The sequence below is a fragment of the Nerophis lumbriciformis genome, linkage group LG28 (assembly GCF_033978685.3).
Source record: "Nerophis lumbriciformis linkage group LG28, RoL_Nlum_v2.1, whole genome shotgun sequence".
Classification (NCBI taxonomy): domain Eukaryota; kingdom Metazoa; phylum Chordata; class Actinopteri; order Syngnathiformes; family Syngnathidae; genus Nerophis; species Nerophis lumbriciformis.
The window spans coordinates 4,674,968-4,695,354 of record NC_084575.2 but is presented as its reverse complement, the minus strand read 5'-3'; the positions used below and the strand labels follow the sequence as shown (position 1 = coordinate 4,695,354).

At 38.9% G+C, this 20,387-nt stretch overlaps 1 protein-coding gene across 1 annotated transcript; it reads right to left on the bottom strand.

Annotated features, from left to right (window-relative positions):
* Window positions 1-211: 211 nt before the first annotated feature.
* LOC140680158 (uncharacterized) lies at window positions 212-14,426 on the bottom strand. Its single transcript, XM_072916533.1, has 4 exons — window positions 14,164-14,426; window positions 6,863-7,120; window positions 3,018-3,904; window positions 212-247 (listed from the first exon to the last, which is right to left on the bottom strand). Exons 1-4 carry the CDS (start codon window positions 14,348-14,350, stop codon window positions 212-214), a joined length of 1,368 nt encoding a protein of 455 aa, XP_072772634.1. The 5' UTR covers window positions 14,351-14,426.
* Between the last annotated feature and the right edge of the window lie 5,961 nt (window positions 14,427-20,387).

The window sequence follows — 20,387 nt, the reverse complement described above, 5'->3', positions numbered from 1 at the left end:
GTGCATCTCCTGGGGGCTAAGCCCCCCCTGTCCTTAAAAGCTAGTGATGCCCCTGTGTGACAATATCAAATATTACTTGAAATACATTTGTGGCAGCAACAAAGTGGCCATGTGGGTAGATATTTGCTCTAAAAAGGGTATTTCAACAAGTAAACAGTACAGTAGGGGGTTAGGGTAACCCTAAACCTAACCCAGCAGGACCCTGAGGTCTTCAGACCAGCTCCTCCTGGCTGTCCCAAGAACGAGGCTAAAAACCAGAGGAGATGGATCCTTCTCAGTGGCAGGGCCCAGACTGTGGAACAACCTTCCACTATCTATTAGATCCTCCCAGTCTCTGAGACTATTTCAATATTAAAACATATTTTTACTCCCTGGCGTTCAAATCCAGTTAGGCAGCATCTTGGCTGTTTTGAATTATTTCTTCTTTTATCCTTTTTATTTATTTATTACATTTTAGTATTTTAGTGATATATTCTGCACTTCTTTTAAGGTATATTTTACTATTGTATTGTATTCATCCTCCTGTGTTACCATATTAATGTGACACTATGTGCACCTTATGTCTTATGTCTGTACAGCACTTTGGCCAACTGAGCTTGTTTTAAATGTCACATAGAAATAAATACACTCAACTCAACTCAACACATCATTGAGTGGCATTTTGTTTTTACACTGGGGGGGACCAGACAAGCACTTACTTTTTACACTGGGGGGGACCAGACAAGCATTTAGTTTTTACACTGGGGGGGACCAGACAAGCATTTACTTTTTACACTGGGGGGGACCAGACAAGCACTTACTTTTTACACTGGGGGGGACCAGACAAGCATTTAGTTTTTATACTGGGGGGGGACCAGACAAGCATTTAGTTTTTACACTGGGGGGGGGACCAGACAAGCATTTAGTTTTTACACTGGGGGGGACCAGACAAGCATTTAGTTTTTACACTGGGGGGGACCAGACAAGCTCTGCTTCTTCCACTCATGTTGGACGCTTGATCACTTGAGCAAAAGTTGTGCTTGTAAAGTGTTGACATGTTCCAAATAAATACATTGAAAGTGAACATTAATAATAACATTTTAAAGTATGTTTTGGTTGTATGCCAACTTTGCGGAGCAGCTCTTCACAGCATCACCTCGCTAGTTAGCTTAACGTTAGCATCTTCCATGTTACATCATAACGATGTTGAATAAATGTGTTTGTGTGCCTTACAGACGGACTTGTTATTGGCTAACATATATACACATCATTTGTGCTACATCTTTTTACTTTATTAGTACATTAACCTCCAGTCTTCACACAGTGAGCCTAGAAATGAGTTTAACATTGGGGGGACATCAATTTATATCCCAAAATAATGTTAGGACAAATAAATGATTACACAGTATCAGTATCAGTCTATGTTAAGCATTTTATGTAGCATTCCCATTTTACACTTTTTAGTCAACTCTTGTGAAATATACACTGTCATGTTACTCTTTATAGTTTATTAATTAGTCAATTAATAAAATATTTACTGAGTCCTGCTGCTGTTTCACTTTTATTGTGGTGTCATTTTTCTACCTGTTAAGAGAAGTATTTGATCTTAAATATATAAATAATCCTCCATATTGGCAGCCATAGTGATTCATTTATTCAGCAGAGCATTAAAACTTGGATCTGACAAAAAAGTAAACACAAATGCTGTCTTCCTCGCTGATAAAACATGATAGTTACATGCATCTGCTAGCTCTTGATCGCCCCCACTTCTCAGTGTGGCGAGTTGGAGTACTACAAGAGGCACTCTAATACAGTGCTTAAATCTGTATTTTTAGTCTTATTATCAAGGAATAATGAGGTCACACTTATATTAAAACATTAATGCTAAGATTTCGTCCAGTAGCGGACCAGTGATGATGATGATGATGATGAAGATGTATGTGTGCAAGTGAACAATTGGATCCACAAGGGACAACAACCCTTTCCACAGACTACACACACACATCAGAAACATAAATGTTAGAAGCCTACAACAATATATGTGAAGAAGACTTTAGGATTAAAAGTGAAGATGTGAGGTGAAATAAGTACAAATGCAGCAATAAAAACAAGCAACTCCACTCACGATGGCTCTAAAGTTCAGTGATGTGTTGCTAACTTCAGCATTTTTCTTCTTTGTTGATGTTTTGCAGTAGTTAACATCCATGATGTAACAATGCTGCTAATCTACCAGAGTCCACATTTTGTTAACCATTTTATTCATTCATACTTTTAATTGGATAATAACATCAATAAAATACAATCGAAAAAATGTGTAATTTTATAAGACACACAAAAAAACAAATTAAAAAAATAAGATGCAATCTCTTTAAACAATGAGAAAATAAAATAAAATAGTAGCTACATATATAATACTCAATACATGCACACAACTTAAAAAGTAAGTACAGGACAACATATAAGACTAGAAGATGAGAAGCACTACATACAACAACAAATATACATTCATATTAAACATGCTGTGTTTTTAAACTACATTTAGCACAATCACTGTTTAAGTGTTTTTACATCCCTGCAGCACGGTGGGAAGGGGTTAGTGCGTCTGCCTAACAATATGAGGGTCCTGAGTAGTCGAGAGATCAATCCCGACCTCGGGATCTTTCTGTGTGGAGTTTGCATGTTCTCCCCGTGACTGCGTGGGTTCCCTCAGGGTACTCCGGCTTCCTCCCACCTCCAAAGACATGCACCTGGGGATAGGTTGATTGGCAACCCTAAATGGTCCCTAGTGTGTGAATGTGAGTGTGAATGTTGTCTGTCTATCTGTGTTGGCCCTGCGATGAGGTGGCGACTTGTCCAGGGTGTACCCCGCCTTCCGCCCGATTGTAGCTGAGATAGGCTCCAGCGCCCCCCACAACCCCGAAGGGAATAAGCGGTAGAAAATGGATGGATGGATGGATGGACATCCCTGCAGCTTCCATGACTGTTACACACTTGTGTTTACTGAACTGATACTTAAACCTGAATGTTTCATCACACACACTGCAACTAAAAGGTTTCTCTCCAGTGTGTGTTCTCGTGTGTGTGGTCATGCATTTCATGCTGGAGAAACTCTTCTTACAAACAGAGCAAGCAAAAGGTTTCTCTCCAGTGTGTGTTCTCATGTGTGTGGTCATGTGATGCTTTCTGGAGAAACTCTTCTTACAAACAGAGCAACTAAATTGTTTCTCACCTGTGTGTGTTCTCATGTGATATATCATGTATTTTTTAATATTGAATCTTTTAGCACAAACAGAGCAAGTAAAAGGTTTCTCTCCAGTGTGTGTTCTCATGTGTGTGGTCATGTCAAGCTTTCTGGAGAAACTCTTCTTACAAACAGAGCAAGTAAAAGGTTTCTCTCCAGTGTGTGTTCTCATGTGTGTGGTCAAGTTAGGTTTTGTGGAGAAACTCTTCTTACAAACAGAGCAAGTAAAAGGTTTCTCCCCAGTATGTGTTCTCATGTGTACTGTAAAATGACTCTTCTTTCTAAATGATTTCCCACATTCAGAGCAGTCAAAGTGTTTGTTGTTAGTGTGATGTCTCGTATCACTTTTAGAGTCATTTTTACTCTCCAAAGGTTTTTGGATGTGGTCACTGTGATCAGAAGAGTGTGACATCATGTGGTCCATGTCTGACAGTGGAGCAAAGATGCTGTCTGGTTCTGACTTGATATCTTCACAATGTTCTCCATCAGCTTCTGTGATGTGTTGACTTACAAGCTCCGCCCCTCTGTTCTCCTCACTTTGACTGTGATGAAGCTGTAAGGACTGAGCTTCATCTTCATCATGAAGCTGCTCCTCTTTAATGTGGGAGGGGGCCTGTAGCTCCTTCTGTCCCACACTGGTGTGCCACTCCTCTTCATGACTCCCCGCTGACACCCGCTGGACGTCTGCAGAACAAATGAGGTGTTACTGTATTTTACTTTGCAGCTCTTATGCCAACCATCCACATGATGTGAGGTTGGCCTAATCAAATATATGCATAAAAACTATCATATCTAAATAATTTATAGCTCTTATTACACATCTTACTGGAAGTCTTTTATGGTTGTGAACTTTTATTAACCAACAACAGGACAAACATGAAATATGGTGATGATTGAATAATAGTTAGTTAGTTAAATGGATATGCAGTCACGGGTGGCAGATGTGGGGTCCTAGTCCTTGTTTGTTTACATGGACGTCCTCGCAAGACGCAAAGTTGAATGATAAAATCCAACCTTACCTGCATGATTTATCCGTGAGAAATGGGTAGTCATTATAATAATCATTTTATTTCCTCTGGTTTTCTCTATAATTCTGACAACTTTACTGAAGTTCCGCTAACTCCGGAAAGAACCGTTGAAAATACCCAGGTTTTTAACTTTACGCCCTTTACCACAACAGAGGTCATGAGGGCTCTAAAACAACTTAAACCTAGAAAGCCAGCTGGCTCAGATAAGTGGGAGCCACTCTTCCTAAAGTTGGCAGCTGAAATTAAAGCTGGACCACTGAATAACATTTTTAACCTTACTCTAATTTCAAATGAAATCCCCTTGGATTGGAAATCTGCCTTTGTTATCCCCCTATTAAAAGGAGGTGACCCTAGTAATCTAAATAATTACAGACCGATCTCTAAACTCGCTGTTCTGGAAAAAGTGCTTGAATCCCTTATCAGTGAACAGATAAAATACTTTTTGGACACCAACTTTATTCTGTCACCATTTCAGTCAGGTTTTGGCAGAAATCACAGTACAGTACTGTTACTGCTGCTATGAAGTTTATAAACGATGTAACTGAAGCTCTTGACAAGAAGCAGTGCTGTCTGTCCCTCTTTATTGACTTTTCAAAGGCATTTGATACTGTTGATCATGTCATTTTAATCAAACGTCTTTCAGCTATTGGTTTTTCTCAGCAAGCAGTTGGATGGTTTGCAAATGATCTCACAAGTAGAACTCAGGCTGTTCAGATAGAGGGTTCCATCTCGGACGTAATGCAAGTGGAAAAGGGTTTCCCTCAGGGTTCTGTGTTGGGTCCATTATTAATTAATAATTAATCATCTTGGACAGAATATTCCGAACTCAACTTTCCATTCCTACGCTGATGATACTGTCATATACTGCACAGCACCCACTCCTGCTGAGGCCTTTAAATATCTACTACATGCATTTGACAGAGTACAAGAACAACTTTGCTATCTTCAACTGCTTTTAAATGCAGAGAAAACAAAGTGTATGTTCTTTACCACATCAAAAACTGTAATATCAGCACTGTGTGAGAACATTTGAACAAGAAAAAGGCAAAAAATTGTGTTAGTATCTTCTTTTAAATATTTAGGATTTTTAATTGATGACCACTTGAGTTTTAAGGAGCACATTCAGTATGTTTTTTAAAAAAAAAACTGAAACTTTTACTGGGATTTTATTATAGAAACAAGTCTTGCTTTTCTTTTACTGTGAAACAGAAATTGGTGGAAACAACCTTTTTACCTGTTATTGACTATGGAGATGTGTTGTACATGAATACTACTGCTGGTTGTCTCCACAAGCTGGATAGTGTGTACCACGGGGCACTGAGATTCATCACCAATTTACTCACCATTGTGTGTTATACTCAATGGTTAACTTACTCACCATTGCGTGTTATACTCAATGGTTAACTTACTCACCATTGTGTGTTATACTCAATGGTTAACTTACTCACCATTGTGTGTTATACTCAATGGTTAACTGGACATCTGTATGTTCTCGGCGCCTCAATCATTGGTATATGTTCATCGACAAAACCATTCTGGGTATCACCCCATCTTATCTGTCTTGTATTTTTACAAAGAAACAAGGAAGTCACAGTCTTCGTTCAATGAATGTTCTGCAATTTGTCGTCCCCAAAGTAAGAACTGAACTGGGCAAGAAAGCATTTAGGTTTTCAGCAGCGAAGGCTTGGAATAACCTACAATCCAATATTCAACTTCAAACCCTTGTTACATTAAATGAGTTTAAAGCTTCTGTGAAAGGATTGCAGTCTACCTTGTCTGTATGCACATGTGTTATGTCAGCAAGTTTTAATGTTGTACATTTGATGTTTTAAGTGTTGTTTACTGTTTTTAATGTAACCTTGCTGCTGCCCTCTTGGCCAGGTCTCCCTTGGAAAATAAATATTTGATCTCAATGGGATTTTACCTGCTTAAATAAAAACTAAATAAAAACTAAATAATAAAAATCACTGAATATTACACACTGCAAACTTCCTGAGAGCCAACAAACATAATAAAACATCACTTACTGTACAAGGTCTGCTGTCACTATGACGCAGACTGATAGAATCTCGTTATATTTCCATTTAGATGAAGAATGATTCATAATCGTCGCACGGAAAAGGGGGGTGACGTCAAGTGTCTTTTTGTGTCGTTCGCCATTGCTGGGTCTAAATTGGCTGTCAAACGATATCAACTTGTCAGAGTACATCCTCATCCTTCTGCTATCCAGGTGAGAGGCACGATTCATGATCTGGAATAATCTTTTACCAGCACCGAGGTGAGAAAGGAGCTCACCCACAAAATGCAAATGGAGTATTGTTGGCACTTTTTGGATGGTTATAGAGGACCTCCCATTGGCTTATTTACATTTATGAGTTAGAATGTGATTTTAAAACAATATATATCAACCATCATGTCTTTTATAATGATTGTGAACGATAGAAAAATTCCCCCAAAAAGTGCAGTTCCCCTCTAAATTCCAATGATTAGATTTAAGACTTGAAGTGTATGAGCATGAAGTGATGAAGCCTACTTGGATGAGTCTTCTAAGACAAAGTGAACAGTCCAGTTGTGATGGATTGAATGCCCTGAGAATAAAATGATATGTGCTTACTTGGACTGTGATGAAGCTGTGAGGACTCAGGTGCTTTGTCTTCATGCTCTTCAGTCTTCACAGCAACAGTCAGTGGAAACTTGCTGACATCATCCTCCTTCTGCCCTACAACACACTCTCCCTCCTCTTCCTTTTTCATGTGTGGATCCTCCTCTTCCTCTTTAATGTGGGTGGGCTGTGGATCATTATCTTCCTCTTTAATGTTCGTGGGCTGTGGATAATCCTCTTCCTCTTTAATGTGAAGGGGCTGTTGAACGTCTGTTGGGTAAATAAGTAAATAAGATAAAGAGAGAATAGAAATAGTTTTGGACTGACACTATTAACACAATGACATTATTTGTGTTCTTTTATGTGTTGTTTTAAAAATGTGTAACAAAACAACCAATAAAAACACGGGAAATACTTCCTTTTGTCCCAGCCACTAAAATTAATTCAAAAGTGAGTACAAAAACAGACTTGGAAATTTGATGAGGAGCAAGTTTTTTTATAAGTACAATGCAGCATTGATTGAGGCATTCTTAACTTTACACTAACTGATATAATGTGTGTAAATATTTTATTCTGTATACAGTCTATGACACCTAAACTTTATCTTTAAACCTAACCATATTTTTTTAATGACATAGTCATCACCATAACTTCAATATCATGGTAATAAAAAAAATCTAATTCCAAAATCATTTAAAAAAAACATTCATGGTATGTTTTTGTCATCATGCAGAATACTTTTTTGTGGTCATTTTGTTGGCTAGGCCAAAACAAACTTTTGCCAAAACATGTTTTACTATGTGCTGTTTTATGGAGTATATCCATCAACAATTCCTCTTTAGGAATTGGAGACCATCTACGACACGCTGACAGAAAGCAAGCCACCTTTATGTTCTTTTAATAATTCATGTGTTGACTACTTTGGTTACTGAAAATAAATGTTTACTTTCACTTATTGTTGCATGTAAGTCAGAATCAGGAAGTGAAATTATAACATTAATTAGATTTCATTACAGTATAACATGTATTTGGTGAGTGTGTGAGTTTTAAATAATACAATTCAATCAAATATTAACATACTACTCAAAGATACATACCGATGATACTTTGTTTGGCATAAGATTCGAGCAGATGAAAACGTTTGCAAGCGTCACCGAACTAGCTTAAAGTAGACCTGAAAGGAACTCCTTACTGTAAACTAGGCAATGCTGCCTCCCGCTGTCTAAAGGAGGAAGTGCACCTCACTGTTGAATTCCAAAGTGAACTTAAACACTGGTTTTACATATATCATCGATAAATTCAACAAACAAGACTGAACAATCTGCTTATTTTCTATTTTAACATGTTCTATCTACACTTCTGTTAAAATGTAATAATCACTTATTCTTCTGTTGTTTGGATACTATACATTATTTTTGGATGATACCACAAATTTGGGTATCAAACTGATACCAAGTAGTAACAGGATCATACATTGGTCATATTCAAAGTCTTCATGTGTCCAGGGACGTATTGCCTGAGTTTATAAACATAATATACATGTTTAAAAAACGAAAGAAGATGTGATGCCAAAACAAATTGATGTAATCATAGTAGTAGTACTTTTTAGAGGCGGTATAGTACCGAATATGATTAATTAGTATCGCAATACTATATGAATGCTGGTATACCGTACAACCCTAGTTCTTACACAGTAGGATCACCCGGCTGGTGGGTAGAAATACACTTACGACTCTAACACAAGCACTCATTTAACCCCACTTTGACTACAGAGTTCATGTTTGGTACCGTGCCTTAAAAGCCCTGAAAAACAAACTCCAGACAACCCAAAACAAAATGATTGGGCTTCTACTCAACCGTCCATCTCGGGCTCACCTTTCAGCCAACCATTTCCTTGAAGTGGGGAGGCTCTTGGTAGGTGACAGAGTACATCTTCTTGCAGTTGGTACAAGATACACCATACCACTAAAATACCCATATACCTGTCTAGATACTTCAAAATATATTGACCATTATAACACCAGAGGTAGTTGTACAAGTCACATTCAACCCAGATCTCACTCCAAAAAAGGTTCTAATTAGTTTGCCTGCTATACCGCCAACATGTGGAACTCCCTATCAATAGCCATAAAGGAGTGTAAATCCTTTACTTCCTTCAAAGCAGCTTTGACAAGACATTACAGGTTGTGGCTACTCGTAACTGGGAATATACAAAGCCTTTTGCTGCAATTTTCTTGCAGTATTGTTGTCTTTTTGCTACTTTCTACATACTTTGTGTTCTATCTGTGTGAGTGAACAAATATTTCAACTGAAACCATCCCAGGCTTTCTTGTAGCAGTGAATGTGTACCGTGATGAAAATGTAGCCTTTCCTATGCAAACTTCTCATAACTCCTTCAATCAATCAATCACACATTGTTACAAACTGAGAGGAACATCAACCTCAAACTGTCTCGTTTTCATGAAGAATCTAAATGAAAGCATTGCATCATCCCCACAAGATAAAGCATCTATTGAAGAAAAGTGTTAATAATGAAATATAAAGTTAGTAAAGATGTGAGAGTAAGAAGTAAACAAAGCTGTTGTGTGTAACACAACTTGACGTTTCTTGAAAACAGCGTCCAGTAGTTGACTGTTCTCTTTCGTTCTAGAAAGTTCCGCCTGGTAATCTGCTATCGTTCTTTCGCACATTTTCACACAATCACAAAACTTTACACTCACATGTTCACACAATCACAACACTTTACACTCACAATTGATCTCTACTTAGCGATGTGTTGATAACATCCGCGTCTCTTTGTTAGCAGCTAACAAGCTAAGCTAGCTAAACTTGCTAGCACGATAAGGTTCTCGCTCACCGAGACGGGTTTTTTCCTGAATTACAGACTCAAAGATGTATTTTATACGACATACATTTTTACAAACTGGAGAACAAATAATAAGACTGACTTATTAGCGTCCTTCTGGCTTCTTTCTGCGTCAATGTGCTTTCACGACAGTTGGCACGCTTGACGTTACAAGACGGTTCTGCTCTCGTCTATGACTGCTCTGCTCTCGCGAGATGTGTCATGCGCAGAAGACTCAAAGCTTTGTAGTAAATCAGGAGCGTGATCACTTTTTGATTTTCTACATTTATTTTGCATTATTGACTTTGTTAAAACTGTTGTTTGTAATAAAATGATTAATTTTATTATTTTGTTGTAATTGTTACATTAACTAAAATGATGTGTATATTGTTGTATTATTCACCAATAAAACGATACATTTTAGTCCTGTGTTTTATTCTGATGATAATGAAAAATTAGGTAAAAGGCAAAGTGAAAGTGAAACTAAGCTACTGCCTCTCGCCTACACGTCAATTTATCGTGTGGTAGCCAAAAGTCACCAGTAGATGGCAGTGCAATATTGTAAAGTCCTACATATAGAATACATATATTGAAATGTTGCTGGTCATATTAATAAAACGCTAAATCCTTTATTTTTGACAAAATACCTCTAGTAGTGATACAAATGTGCTCTGGCAAAATAATCTTATTTCCTTTGTTTGGCTTGAAAGAAGCTATGAAAATAAACATGACAAAAAATGAGTAGTTCTCAGGAAGAAAAAAAGGTTGTAGATGATGTGAAAGGACCAAATCCTCTGTTTAAGAATAATACGAATAATAATAATCAATGTTATTTATAAGGTGCCTTTCTAGAGACGATACAAACATTACAACATTGAACAATATAAAACAGAAAATGTCAGTTTAGACAAGAAACTAGAAATAGCTGAAATTAAAGTGAATAAGCATTCTGGAATAAGTGTGTTCTTGATTTGAAAAGGCTAAATGAGTTCATATTGTGGAAGTCTTGCTGTTCCAAAAATATGGAGGGTCAAATTGGACAAAATTAAACAATTGATTGATTGAAATAAATACATCTTTAAATAATTACTTAATATGATAATTCATTACAAATGAATTTAAATACATAAATGTATTTTATCTTTCAAACTCAGCCATCAAAGTCAGTGGGCGGGTTCTAATATCTGATTGGTTCCACCGACCAGAGAGAATAGCGGTTGATATCTTCGTCCGAAAGTGAGGAAATTGTGACATCTTTGTAACTGTTTTGGACTTAAGTTTGCTTGTTATCTGTATGTGGTATATAAGTTCCTGTCCTGTGCCCATATTTGGTATTTTTCACTTCCTCGTGCTGTTCACAGGCTTCCACACCAACTGCCTGATATGCAAACGGGACAAACCTGTACCATGTTGCCAATCAATCTCTTATTTCAGTCCAGATTGTCATCCAGACAGCTTCGGATCTCTGCTTCGCATACACGTGTTGTTTCCGGTACAAAATGAGTTCCGTCTCTTGCGCATTTACTTCTGCACTCGCCTTCTTTTGTTTTCCCCCACTCCTTTTGTGGTTGAGTTTTCTGTTCTTTTCTTCCCTTCATGTGAGTGCACCTTTTGTTTGTATTAAATAATATTATTTTACTCAGCGTCTGCCTCCCGTCTCTGCATCCTTGGGGTCTCGTTCGTCACTAAGCTGCATTCCAGCTCCTGACAGAAATAACTGTATTAAATTCCTCTACTTTATTTGCTACATGCTGTGGGTCAGCATAGGTCTTACTTGCACATGTTCCACATCTACCAGCAACTCCCCAGAAAGTATTAAAAAGTATGTCCTTCTAAGACGTCATGTTTTCAAATACTTTTAAAGTTCCAAAGATATGAAGATATGACGGGGTGAGGTTGTGGATATTCAAGAAATACACGACGCACTTACCCGTGTAACAAATTATCCAAGGAGCGGAACCTTAAACGATGGGTTAGTGTGGCTGACACTGGGCTTAAGCTGAATAATTGTTTGTTTAAGGAGTTATCCGGCTTAATGTAGACAGGGCATGACTTTGCCTGTGACCTTTGCTAAATTAATTTTGTCAAATCTTTTAAGGAAGTCCTGGCCTCTGACTGTTCAATGGCAGAACATATATATATATATATATATATATATATATATATATAAATACATCCATTTTCTACCGCTTGTCCCTTTATATATGTGTATGTATATATATATATATATATATATATATATATATATATATATATATATATATATATATATATATATATATATATATATATATATATATATATATATATGTCTTAATAGGGTTATCCAAAAAATAGTGCTCGATACCGTAGTATATATATGTATGTGTGGGAAAAAATCTCCTGACGATTGAGGGTACCCCCCCTCATGAAACAGGCCTGTAGAGATGAAATAGTCTTGTGATTTTTTTTCCCACACATACATATATATATATATATATATATATATATATATATATATATATATATATATATATATATATATATATATATATATATATGCAGGGCTCACATTTAACCACGGAAACCGTGGCATTTTCCGTGACCACCCTTGTGACTTGCCATAATGCCCGAAAAAATTGACCGGCATTTAAGGCAAGAACATGCCGTGACCACCCTTGACTTTTTACTTATTAATGGACTATGGATGTAACAATAAACGGTATAATGATACACAGCGGTGAAATTCCAGATGTTTAGTAACACGTTTACATTTTTAATGACCGAAAAACTGTAATTTATCAACGCACTTTACGCAACTGCTTACTTCCTGAACACTGAAGCGCCGCAGCGTCTGCTCATGCTCACTAGAGTCGTACGGCTCGGGAGACATGGCGGTGACTTCATGGACTTTATTTTGAAAATGTTCCCTCCGAGCTAACGGAGCCGATCTCTTCGTTTCACTTCATTGCAATGGCTTCTACTTCCATGGAGTGTCGGTGTGCGATTAAGAGCACAATGCTGTTGGAGGAGAACAATATTTGATGTTGCACTTTCATTTTGAACCTGAAGCTAGCGTCCTTCCGTCAGCTGCTGGGACTGAGAGTTAGCATGCAGCAGGTGATGTGTGGGGAACCTTGTCACAACTTCTTTATAAAGTCTGTAGTTTGTTTACTGGGATGCTCACTCCTCCTTTATTTAACTGCTTTCTTTGTTAGTGTTCCAATAACATCAATACTAGCTCAAATGTTTTGTCATCTTATCCAATTGATCGCAGGCTGAGTTGTCAGTGAGGCACAAAGATTGTGTGTTAGATGTGAGAGGTGTCACTCTTTATTTTTGTTGGCCAAACTGTTGTACTGAAGTACGTGGTTGTTGTTGAAGAACAAAGATTGTTTATTAGACTTAATTTTCATTATTCAAACTGCTTTATGTTTTATACATTACAAACCATCACTGATGGTGGAAACTTTACACTAGACTTCAGGCAACGTGGATCCTGTGCCTCTCCTGTCTTCCTCCAGACTCTGGGACCTCCATTTCCAAAGGAAATGCAAAATTTGCATGGTTGGGTGATGGTTTGGGGTGCCATATCATCTGCTGGTGTCGGTCCACTCTGTTTCCTGAGATCCAGGGTCAACGCAGCCGTCTACCAGCAAGTTTTAGAGCACTTCATGCTTCCTGCTGCTGACCTGCTCTATGGAGATGGAGATTTCAAGTTCCAACAGGACTTGGCGCCTGCACACAGCGCAAAATCTACCCGTGCCTGGTTTACGGACCATGGTATTTCTGTTCTAAATTGGCCCGCCAACTCCCCTGACCTTAGCCCCATAGAAAATCTGTGGGGTATTGTGAAAAGGAAGATGCACAATGCCAGACCCAAAAACGCAGAAGAGTTGAAGGCCACTATCAGAGCAACCTGGGCTCTCATAACACCTGAGCAGTGCCAGAAACTCATCGACTCCATGCCACGCCGCATTAGCGCAGTAATTGAGGCAAAAGGAGCTCCAACCAAGTATTGAGTATTGTACATGCTCATATTTTTCATTTTCATACTTTTCAGTTGGCCAACATTTCTAAAAATCCCTTTTTTGTATTAGCCTTAAGTAATATTCTAATTTTGTGACACACGGAATTTTGGATTTTCATTTGTTGCCACTTCAAATCATCAAAATTAAATGAAATAAACATTTGAATGCATCAGTCTGTGTGCAATGAATAAATATAATGTACAAGTTACACCTTTTGAATGCAATTACTGAAATAAATCAAGTTTTTCAAAATATTCTAATTTACTGGCTTTTACCTGTATGTGTGTTACCAATAGTAACAAGCTAGTCATTGATTTTTAGTTTTCGTTTAAGCAAGTTGCAAACAAGACACTTAAATGTTTGCGGTCATTGTGATTATATTATACATTAAAATGTCATTTTCTTGTTATTAGTCAATATAAAGTTAGTAAAGATGTGAGAGTAAGAAGTCAACAAACCTGTTCTGTGTAACACAACTTGATGTTTCTTGAAAACAGCGTCCAATAGTAGCTTGTTCTCCTCCTTTGTTCTAGAAAGTTCCGCCTCGTATTCTGCTATCGTTCTTTCTAACACTACAAATATTTCTTCAACGGCAGCAGTTAGTCGCTGATCCACCAACGCTCTCAACATGTGTAATGTAGACATTTTCACACAATCACAACACTTTACTCTCACACTTGATCTCTACTTAGCGATGTGTTGATAACTTCTCTTAGCAGCTAACAAGCTAAGCTAACTAGCGAGCTAGGCTAACTAACAATAAACGAGCACGAGAAGCAGCAAAGTGCTTCTAGCACATCGAGATAATTTTATCATTGAATAAAGAATCAAAGATGTATTTTATAGGACGTAAATATTTCAAACTGGAGAACAAATATTAAGACTGACTTATTAGCGTCCTTCTCACGTCTTTCTCCGTCGATGTGCTTTCACGACAGTTCGCACACTTGACGTTACAAGACGGTACCACTCTGCTCTCGCGAGATCCGTGGATCGATTGGTACCGGGCCGCACAAGAACTAAAAAAAAAAAAAAAAAACTAATTCTTGTGCAGCCCGGTACCGGTACCAAAAAAATAAATAAATAAAAATAAAAAATAAAAAAACACTTACAATTAGTACACTTACCCAAAAAAACCTCCCTCCCCCATTCACACTCATTCACACTCATTCACACAAGTTAATTTAAAGTAGCAATGATAGTCACACACACACTAGGTGTGGTGAAATGTGTCCTCTGCATTTGACCCATCCTTTTGTTCACCACCTGGGAGGTGAGGGGAGCAGTGGGCAGCAGCGGTGCCGCGCCCGGAAATCATTTTTGGTGATTTAACCCCCAATTCCAACCCTTGATGCTGAGTGCCAAGCAGGGAGGTAATGGCTCCCATTTTTATAGTCTTTGGTATGACTCGGCCGGGGTTTGAACTCACAACCTACCCATCTCAGGGCGGACACTCTAACCACTTGGCCACTGAGTAAAAGGGTTGTTTCTTTCTGTTATTAATATTGTGGTTCCTACATTATATATCAATATATATCAATACAGTCTGCAGGGATACAGTCCGTTAGCACACATGATTGTATTTTTTTATGACAAAAAAAATATATATATATAAAAAATAATAATAATAACACCCCGGTCCGTGGGACAAATTTTCAAGCGTTGACCGGTCCGCAGTTACATAAAGGTTGGGGACCACTGCATTACAGGGACAAGCGGTATAAAATGGATGGATGGATACAGAGGTCTATCAGTGATTAAAATCAGCATAACTCACTGAATGTTCAACTGATTTTCAGGCCGTTTGCTTGAATTTAAATGTCAGACACGTAATTATCATGCAACATATTTTGAGTCAACATTAAAATGCTGCTTTTCATAGCAAAATAAATACAAAGTGTGGCAGAGTGTGCACTATCATTACAACTTGCTGTTTGTTTGCATATTAAAACAGAATGGTAGATAATAATAACGAAAAAATCAATACCAAATTTTTTTAATAATATTACGTTGTGTATGAGAATAAACTGAAAAAAATGTTTACATATACCGCTTTATATTCGCTTTTTTTATTTAACATCACTGAATATTACACACTGCAGACTTCCTGAGAGCCAACAAACATACCGTATTTTCCGCACTATAAGGCGCACCGGATTATTAGCCGCACCTTCTATGAATTACATATTTCATAATTTTGTCCACCAATAAGCCGCCCCGGACTATAAGCCGCGCCTACGCTGCGCTAAAGGGAATGTCAAAAAAACAGTCAGATAGTTCAGTCAAACTTTAATAATATATTGAAAACCAGCGTTCTAACAACTCTGTCCCAAAATGTACAAATGTGCAATCACAAACATAGTAAAATTCAAAATGGTGTAGAGCAATAGCAACATACCGGTAATGTTGCTCGAACGTTAATGTCACAACACACAAAATAAACATAGCGCTCACTTTCTGAAGTTATTCTTCATTCGTACCGGTAAATCCTTCGAATTCTTCGTCTTCGGTGTCCGAATTGAAAAGTTGCGCAAGCGTGGGTTCCAAAATGGCCGGCTCCGTCTCTTCGAAGTCATCGGATTCAGTGTCGCTGTTGTTGTGCAGCAGTTCTGTGAATCCTGCCTTCCGGAAAGCTCGGACCACAGTTGTGACCGAAATATCTGCCCAGGCATTTACAATCCACTGGCAGATGTTGGCGTATGTCGTCCGGCGCTGTCTGCCCGTCTTAGTGAAGGTGTGTTCGCCTTCGGTCATCCATTTTTCCCACGCCGTTCGCACTCGTGATTTGAATGCCCTGTTGACACCAATATCCAGCGGTTGGAGTTCTTTGGTTAATCCACCCGGAATGACGGCGAGTGTTGTATTTGTGTGCTTCACTTGTTTTTTGACACCATCTGTGATGTGGGCGCGCATAGAGTCGTATATCAACATGGACGGAGCAGCGTGAAAAAAGCCACCCGGCCTCTTCGCGTAAACTTCCCTTAACCACTCGCTCATCTTTTCTTCATCCATCCATCCCTTCGAGTTAGCTTTTATGATGACGCCGGCTGGAAAGGTCTCTTTTGGCAAGGTCTTCCTTTTGAATATCACCATGGGTGGAAGTTTCTGGCCATTAGCATGGCAAGCTAGAACCACAGTGAAGGACGACTTCTCATTCCCTGTGGTGCGAATATTCACCGTACGTGCTCCCGTTGTATCAACAGTGCGGTTCACAGGAATATCAAAAGTCAGTGGAACCTCGTCCATGTTGATAATGTTCTCTGGCCGGATCTTTTTTTCAGCTATCTTGTTTTTACAATATGCACGGAAAGTAGCCAGCTTTTCTTTAAAGTCGTTAGGCAGTTGCTGTGAAATAGTGGTCCGTGTGCGGATGGAGAGATTGCGTCTTTTCATAAACCGGAAACACCAAGAAGCACCACCTTTAAAATCATCCAGGTGAAGTTCGCTTGCTAGCGTTGTTGCCTTCATTCGAATAGTGATGGTGCTGACACTTCTGCTTGCTGCTCTCTGCTCAACAACCCACTGTTCGAGTTCGTCCTCCAACTGTTGCCATCGTGCTTTGTTCCCTCGGAAACTCTGTTTTGTCTTCTTTACCTGGCGCAGGTCATCTTCTTGCTTCCTCCACCTACGCACCATTGATTCATTTATGTTATATTCTCTTGCTGCTGCTCTATTTCCGTGTTCTTCGGCATGACTTATTGCCTTAAGTTTAAATTCTGCGTTATAAGCGTGTCGTTTAGTAGGAGCCATTTTGTAGTCTGGTCTTTACAGATGTAGACACACAAAGGAAATGAAACGAAATATCCGCGCGCTTCTTTTTCTTCCGGGGGCGGGCGGTAGCGCTTCCTGTTCTATGGGGGCGGGTGCTTACCTTGGCGGTTGCTTGCGTAGAAGAAGAAGCACTTCCTGTTCTACCGGGAAAAAAGATGGCGGCTGTTTACCGAAGTTGCGAGATCGAAACTTTATGAAAATGAATCGTAATAAAGCGCACCGGGTTATAAGGCGCACTGTTAGCTTTTGAGAAAATTTGTGGTTTTTAGGTGCGCCTTATAGTGCGGAAAATACGGTACAAAAGCCAAAAGCAGTGAAGTTGTCGCGTTGTGTAAATGGTAAATAAAAAGAGAATACAACAAATCCTTTTCAACTTATATTCAATTGAATAGACTGCAAAGACAAGATATTTCATGTTCACACTGAGAAACATATATATTTGTTTGCAAATAATCATTAACTTAAAATTTAATGGCAGCAACACATTGCAAAAAAGTTTTTACCACTGTGTTACATGGCCTTTCATTTTAACAACACTCAGTAAAGGTTTGGGAACTGAGGAGACACATTTTTGAAGTGGAATTATTTCCCATTCTTGCTTGATTTACAGCTTAAGTCTCATATTTTAGCCTTCATATTGCACCACACATTTTTAATGTCTGGACTACAGGCAGGCCAGTCTAGTACATGCACTCTTTTACTATGAAGCCACACTGTTGTAACACCTGGCTTCTTGCTGAAATAAGCAGGGGCGTCCATGATAACGTTGCTTAGGTGGCAACATGTGTTGTTTCAAAACCTGTATGTACCTTTCAGCATTAATGGCTCCTTTACAGATGTGTAAGTTACCCATGTCTTGGGCACTAATTCACCCCCATACCATCACACATGCTGCCTTTTACACTTTGCGCCTATAACAATCCGGATGATTCTTTTCCTCTTTGGTCCGGAGGACACCACGTCCACAGTTTCCAAAAACAATTTGAAATGTGGACTCGTCAGACCACAGAAGACTTTTCCACTTTGTATCAGTCCATCTTAGATGAGCTCAGGCCCAGCGAAGCCGACGGCGTTTCTGGGTGTTGTTGATAAATGGCTTTGGCTTTGCATAGTAGAGTTTTAACTTGCACTTACAGATGTAGCGACCAACTGTAGTTACTGACAGTGGGTTTCTGAAGTGTTCCTGAGCCCATGTGGTGATATCCTTTACATACTGATGTCGCTTTTTGATGCAGTACCGTCTGAGGGATCCAAGGTGCGTAATATCATGGCTTACTACGTGCAGTGATTTCTCCAGATTCTCTGAACCTTTTGATGATATGGGGACGGCGTGGCGAAGTTGGGAGAGTGGCCGTGCCAGCAATCTGAGGGTTCCTGGTTCAATCCCCACCTTCTACCATCCTAGTCACGTTCGTTGTGTCCTTGAGCAAGACACTTCACCCTTGCTCCTGATGGGCCTGGTTAGCGCCGTGCATGGCAGCTCCCGCCATCAGTGTGTGTTTGTGTGTGTGAATGGGTGAATGTGGAAATAGTGTCAAAGCACTTTGAGTTCCTTAAAAAAAAGGTAGAAAAGCGCTATACAAGTACAACCCATTTACCATTTACCATATTACGGAGCGTAGATGGTGAAATCCCTAAATTCCTTGCAATAGCTGCTTGAGAAATGTTGTTCTTAAACAATTTGCTCAGGCATTTGTTGACAAAGTGGTGACCCTCGCCCCGTCCTTGTTTGTGAATGACTGAGCATTTCATGGAATCTACTTTTATACCCAATCATGGCACCCACCTGTTCCCAATTAGCCTGTTCACCTGTGGGATGTTCCAAATATGTGTTTGATGAGCATTCCACAACGTTCTCACTCTTTTTTGTCACTTGTGCCAGCTTTTTTGAAACATGTTGCAGGCATCAAATTCCAAATGAGCTAATATTTTCAAAAAATAATGTTTTCCAGTTCGAACGTTAAATATCTTGTCTTTGCAGTCTATTCAATTGAATATAAGTTGAAAAAGATTTGTTGTATTCTCTTTTTATTTACCATTTACACAACATGACAATTTCACTGCTTTTGGCTTTTGTGTATATATATATATATATATATATATATATATATATATATATATATATATATATATATATATATATATATATATATATACATACATATACACACAATATATAGCATATTTCAGTCAAGTTAATAACTCTTACACAGCAGAAGTGTGACAGAAGTCATGTGGTCTAGTGGTTAGAGTGTCCGCCCTGAGACTGGAAGGTTGTGAGTTCAAACCCCAGCCGAGTCATACCAAAAACTATAAAAATGGGAGCCATTTCCTCCCTGCTTGGCACTCAGCATCAAGGGTTGGAATTGGGGGATTAAATCACCAAAAATGATTCCCGGGTGCAGCACCGCTGCTGCTCACTGCTCCCCTCACCTCCCAGGGGGTGAACAAGGGGATGGGTCGAATGCAGAGGACACATTTCACTACACCGAGTGTGTGTGTGTGTGACTATCATTGGTACTTTAACTTTAACTTTACTGAGCCAAAAGTTGCGTTATTACAAGCGAGCGTCATTATTCAGGGTTGCAGGACATGGAGGAGGTCAGGTCAAAAGATGAGGCACTCCTCCCTTGGAGAAGCCAAACCATCAGTTTTATATTCCTACCCCCTGTCTGCGTGTGTGTGCTGGGTCAGGAGTGTACATCCTGACCATAAAAGGGGGCTTTGTGTGTAAGTGGCTGAAAAACAACAGATGTATGTTAGATGTTTACATCCAGCTAAACATTTAGTCCAGGGGTGTCAAAGTCATTTTAGATGGGGGGCCACATGGAGAAAAATCTACTCCCAAGTGGGCCAGACTGGTACAATCACGGCACGATAACTTCAAAATAAAGACAACTTCAGATTGTTT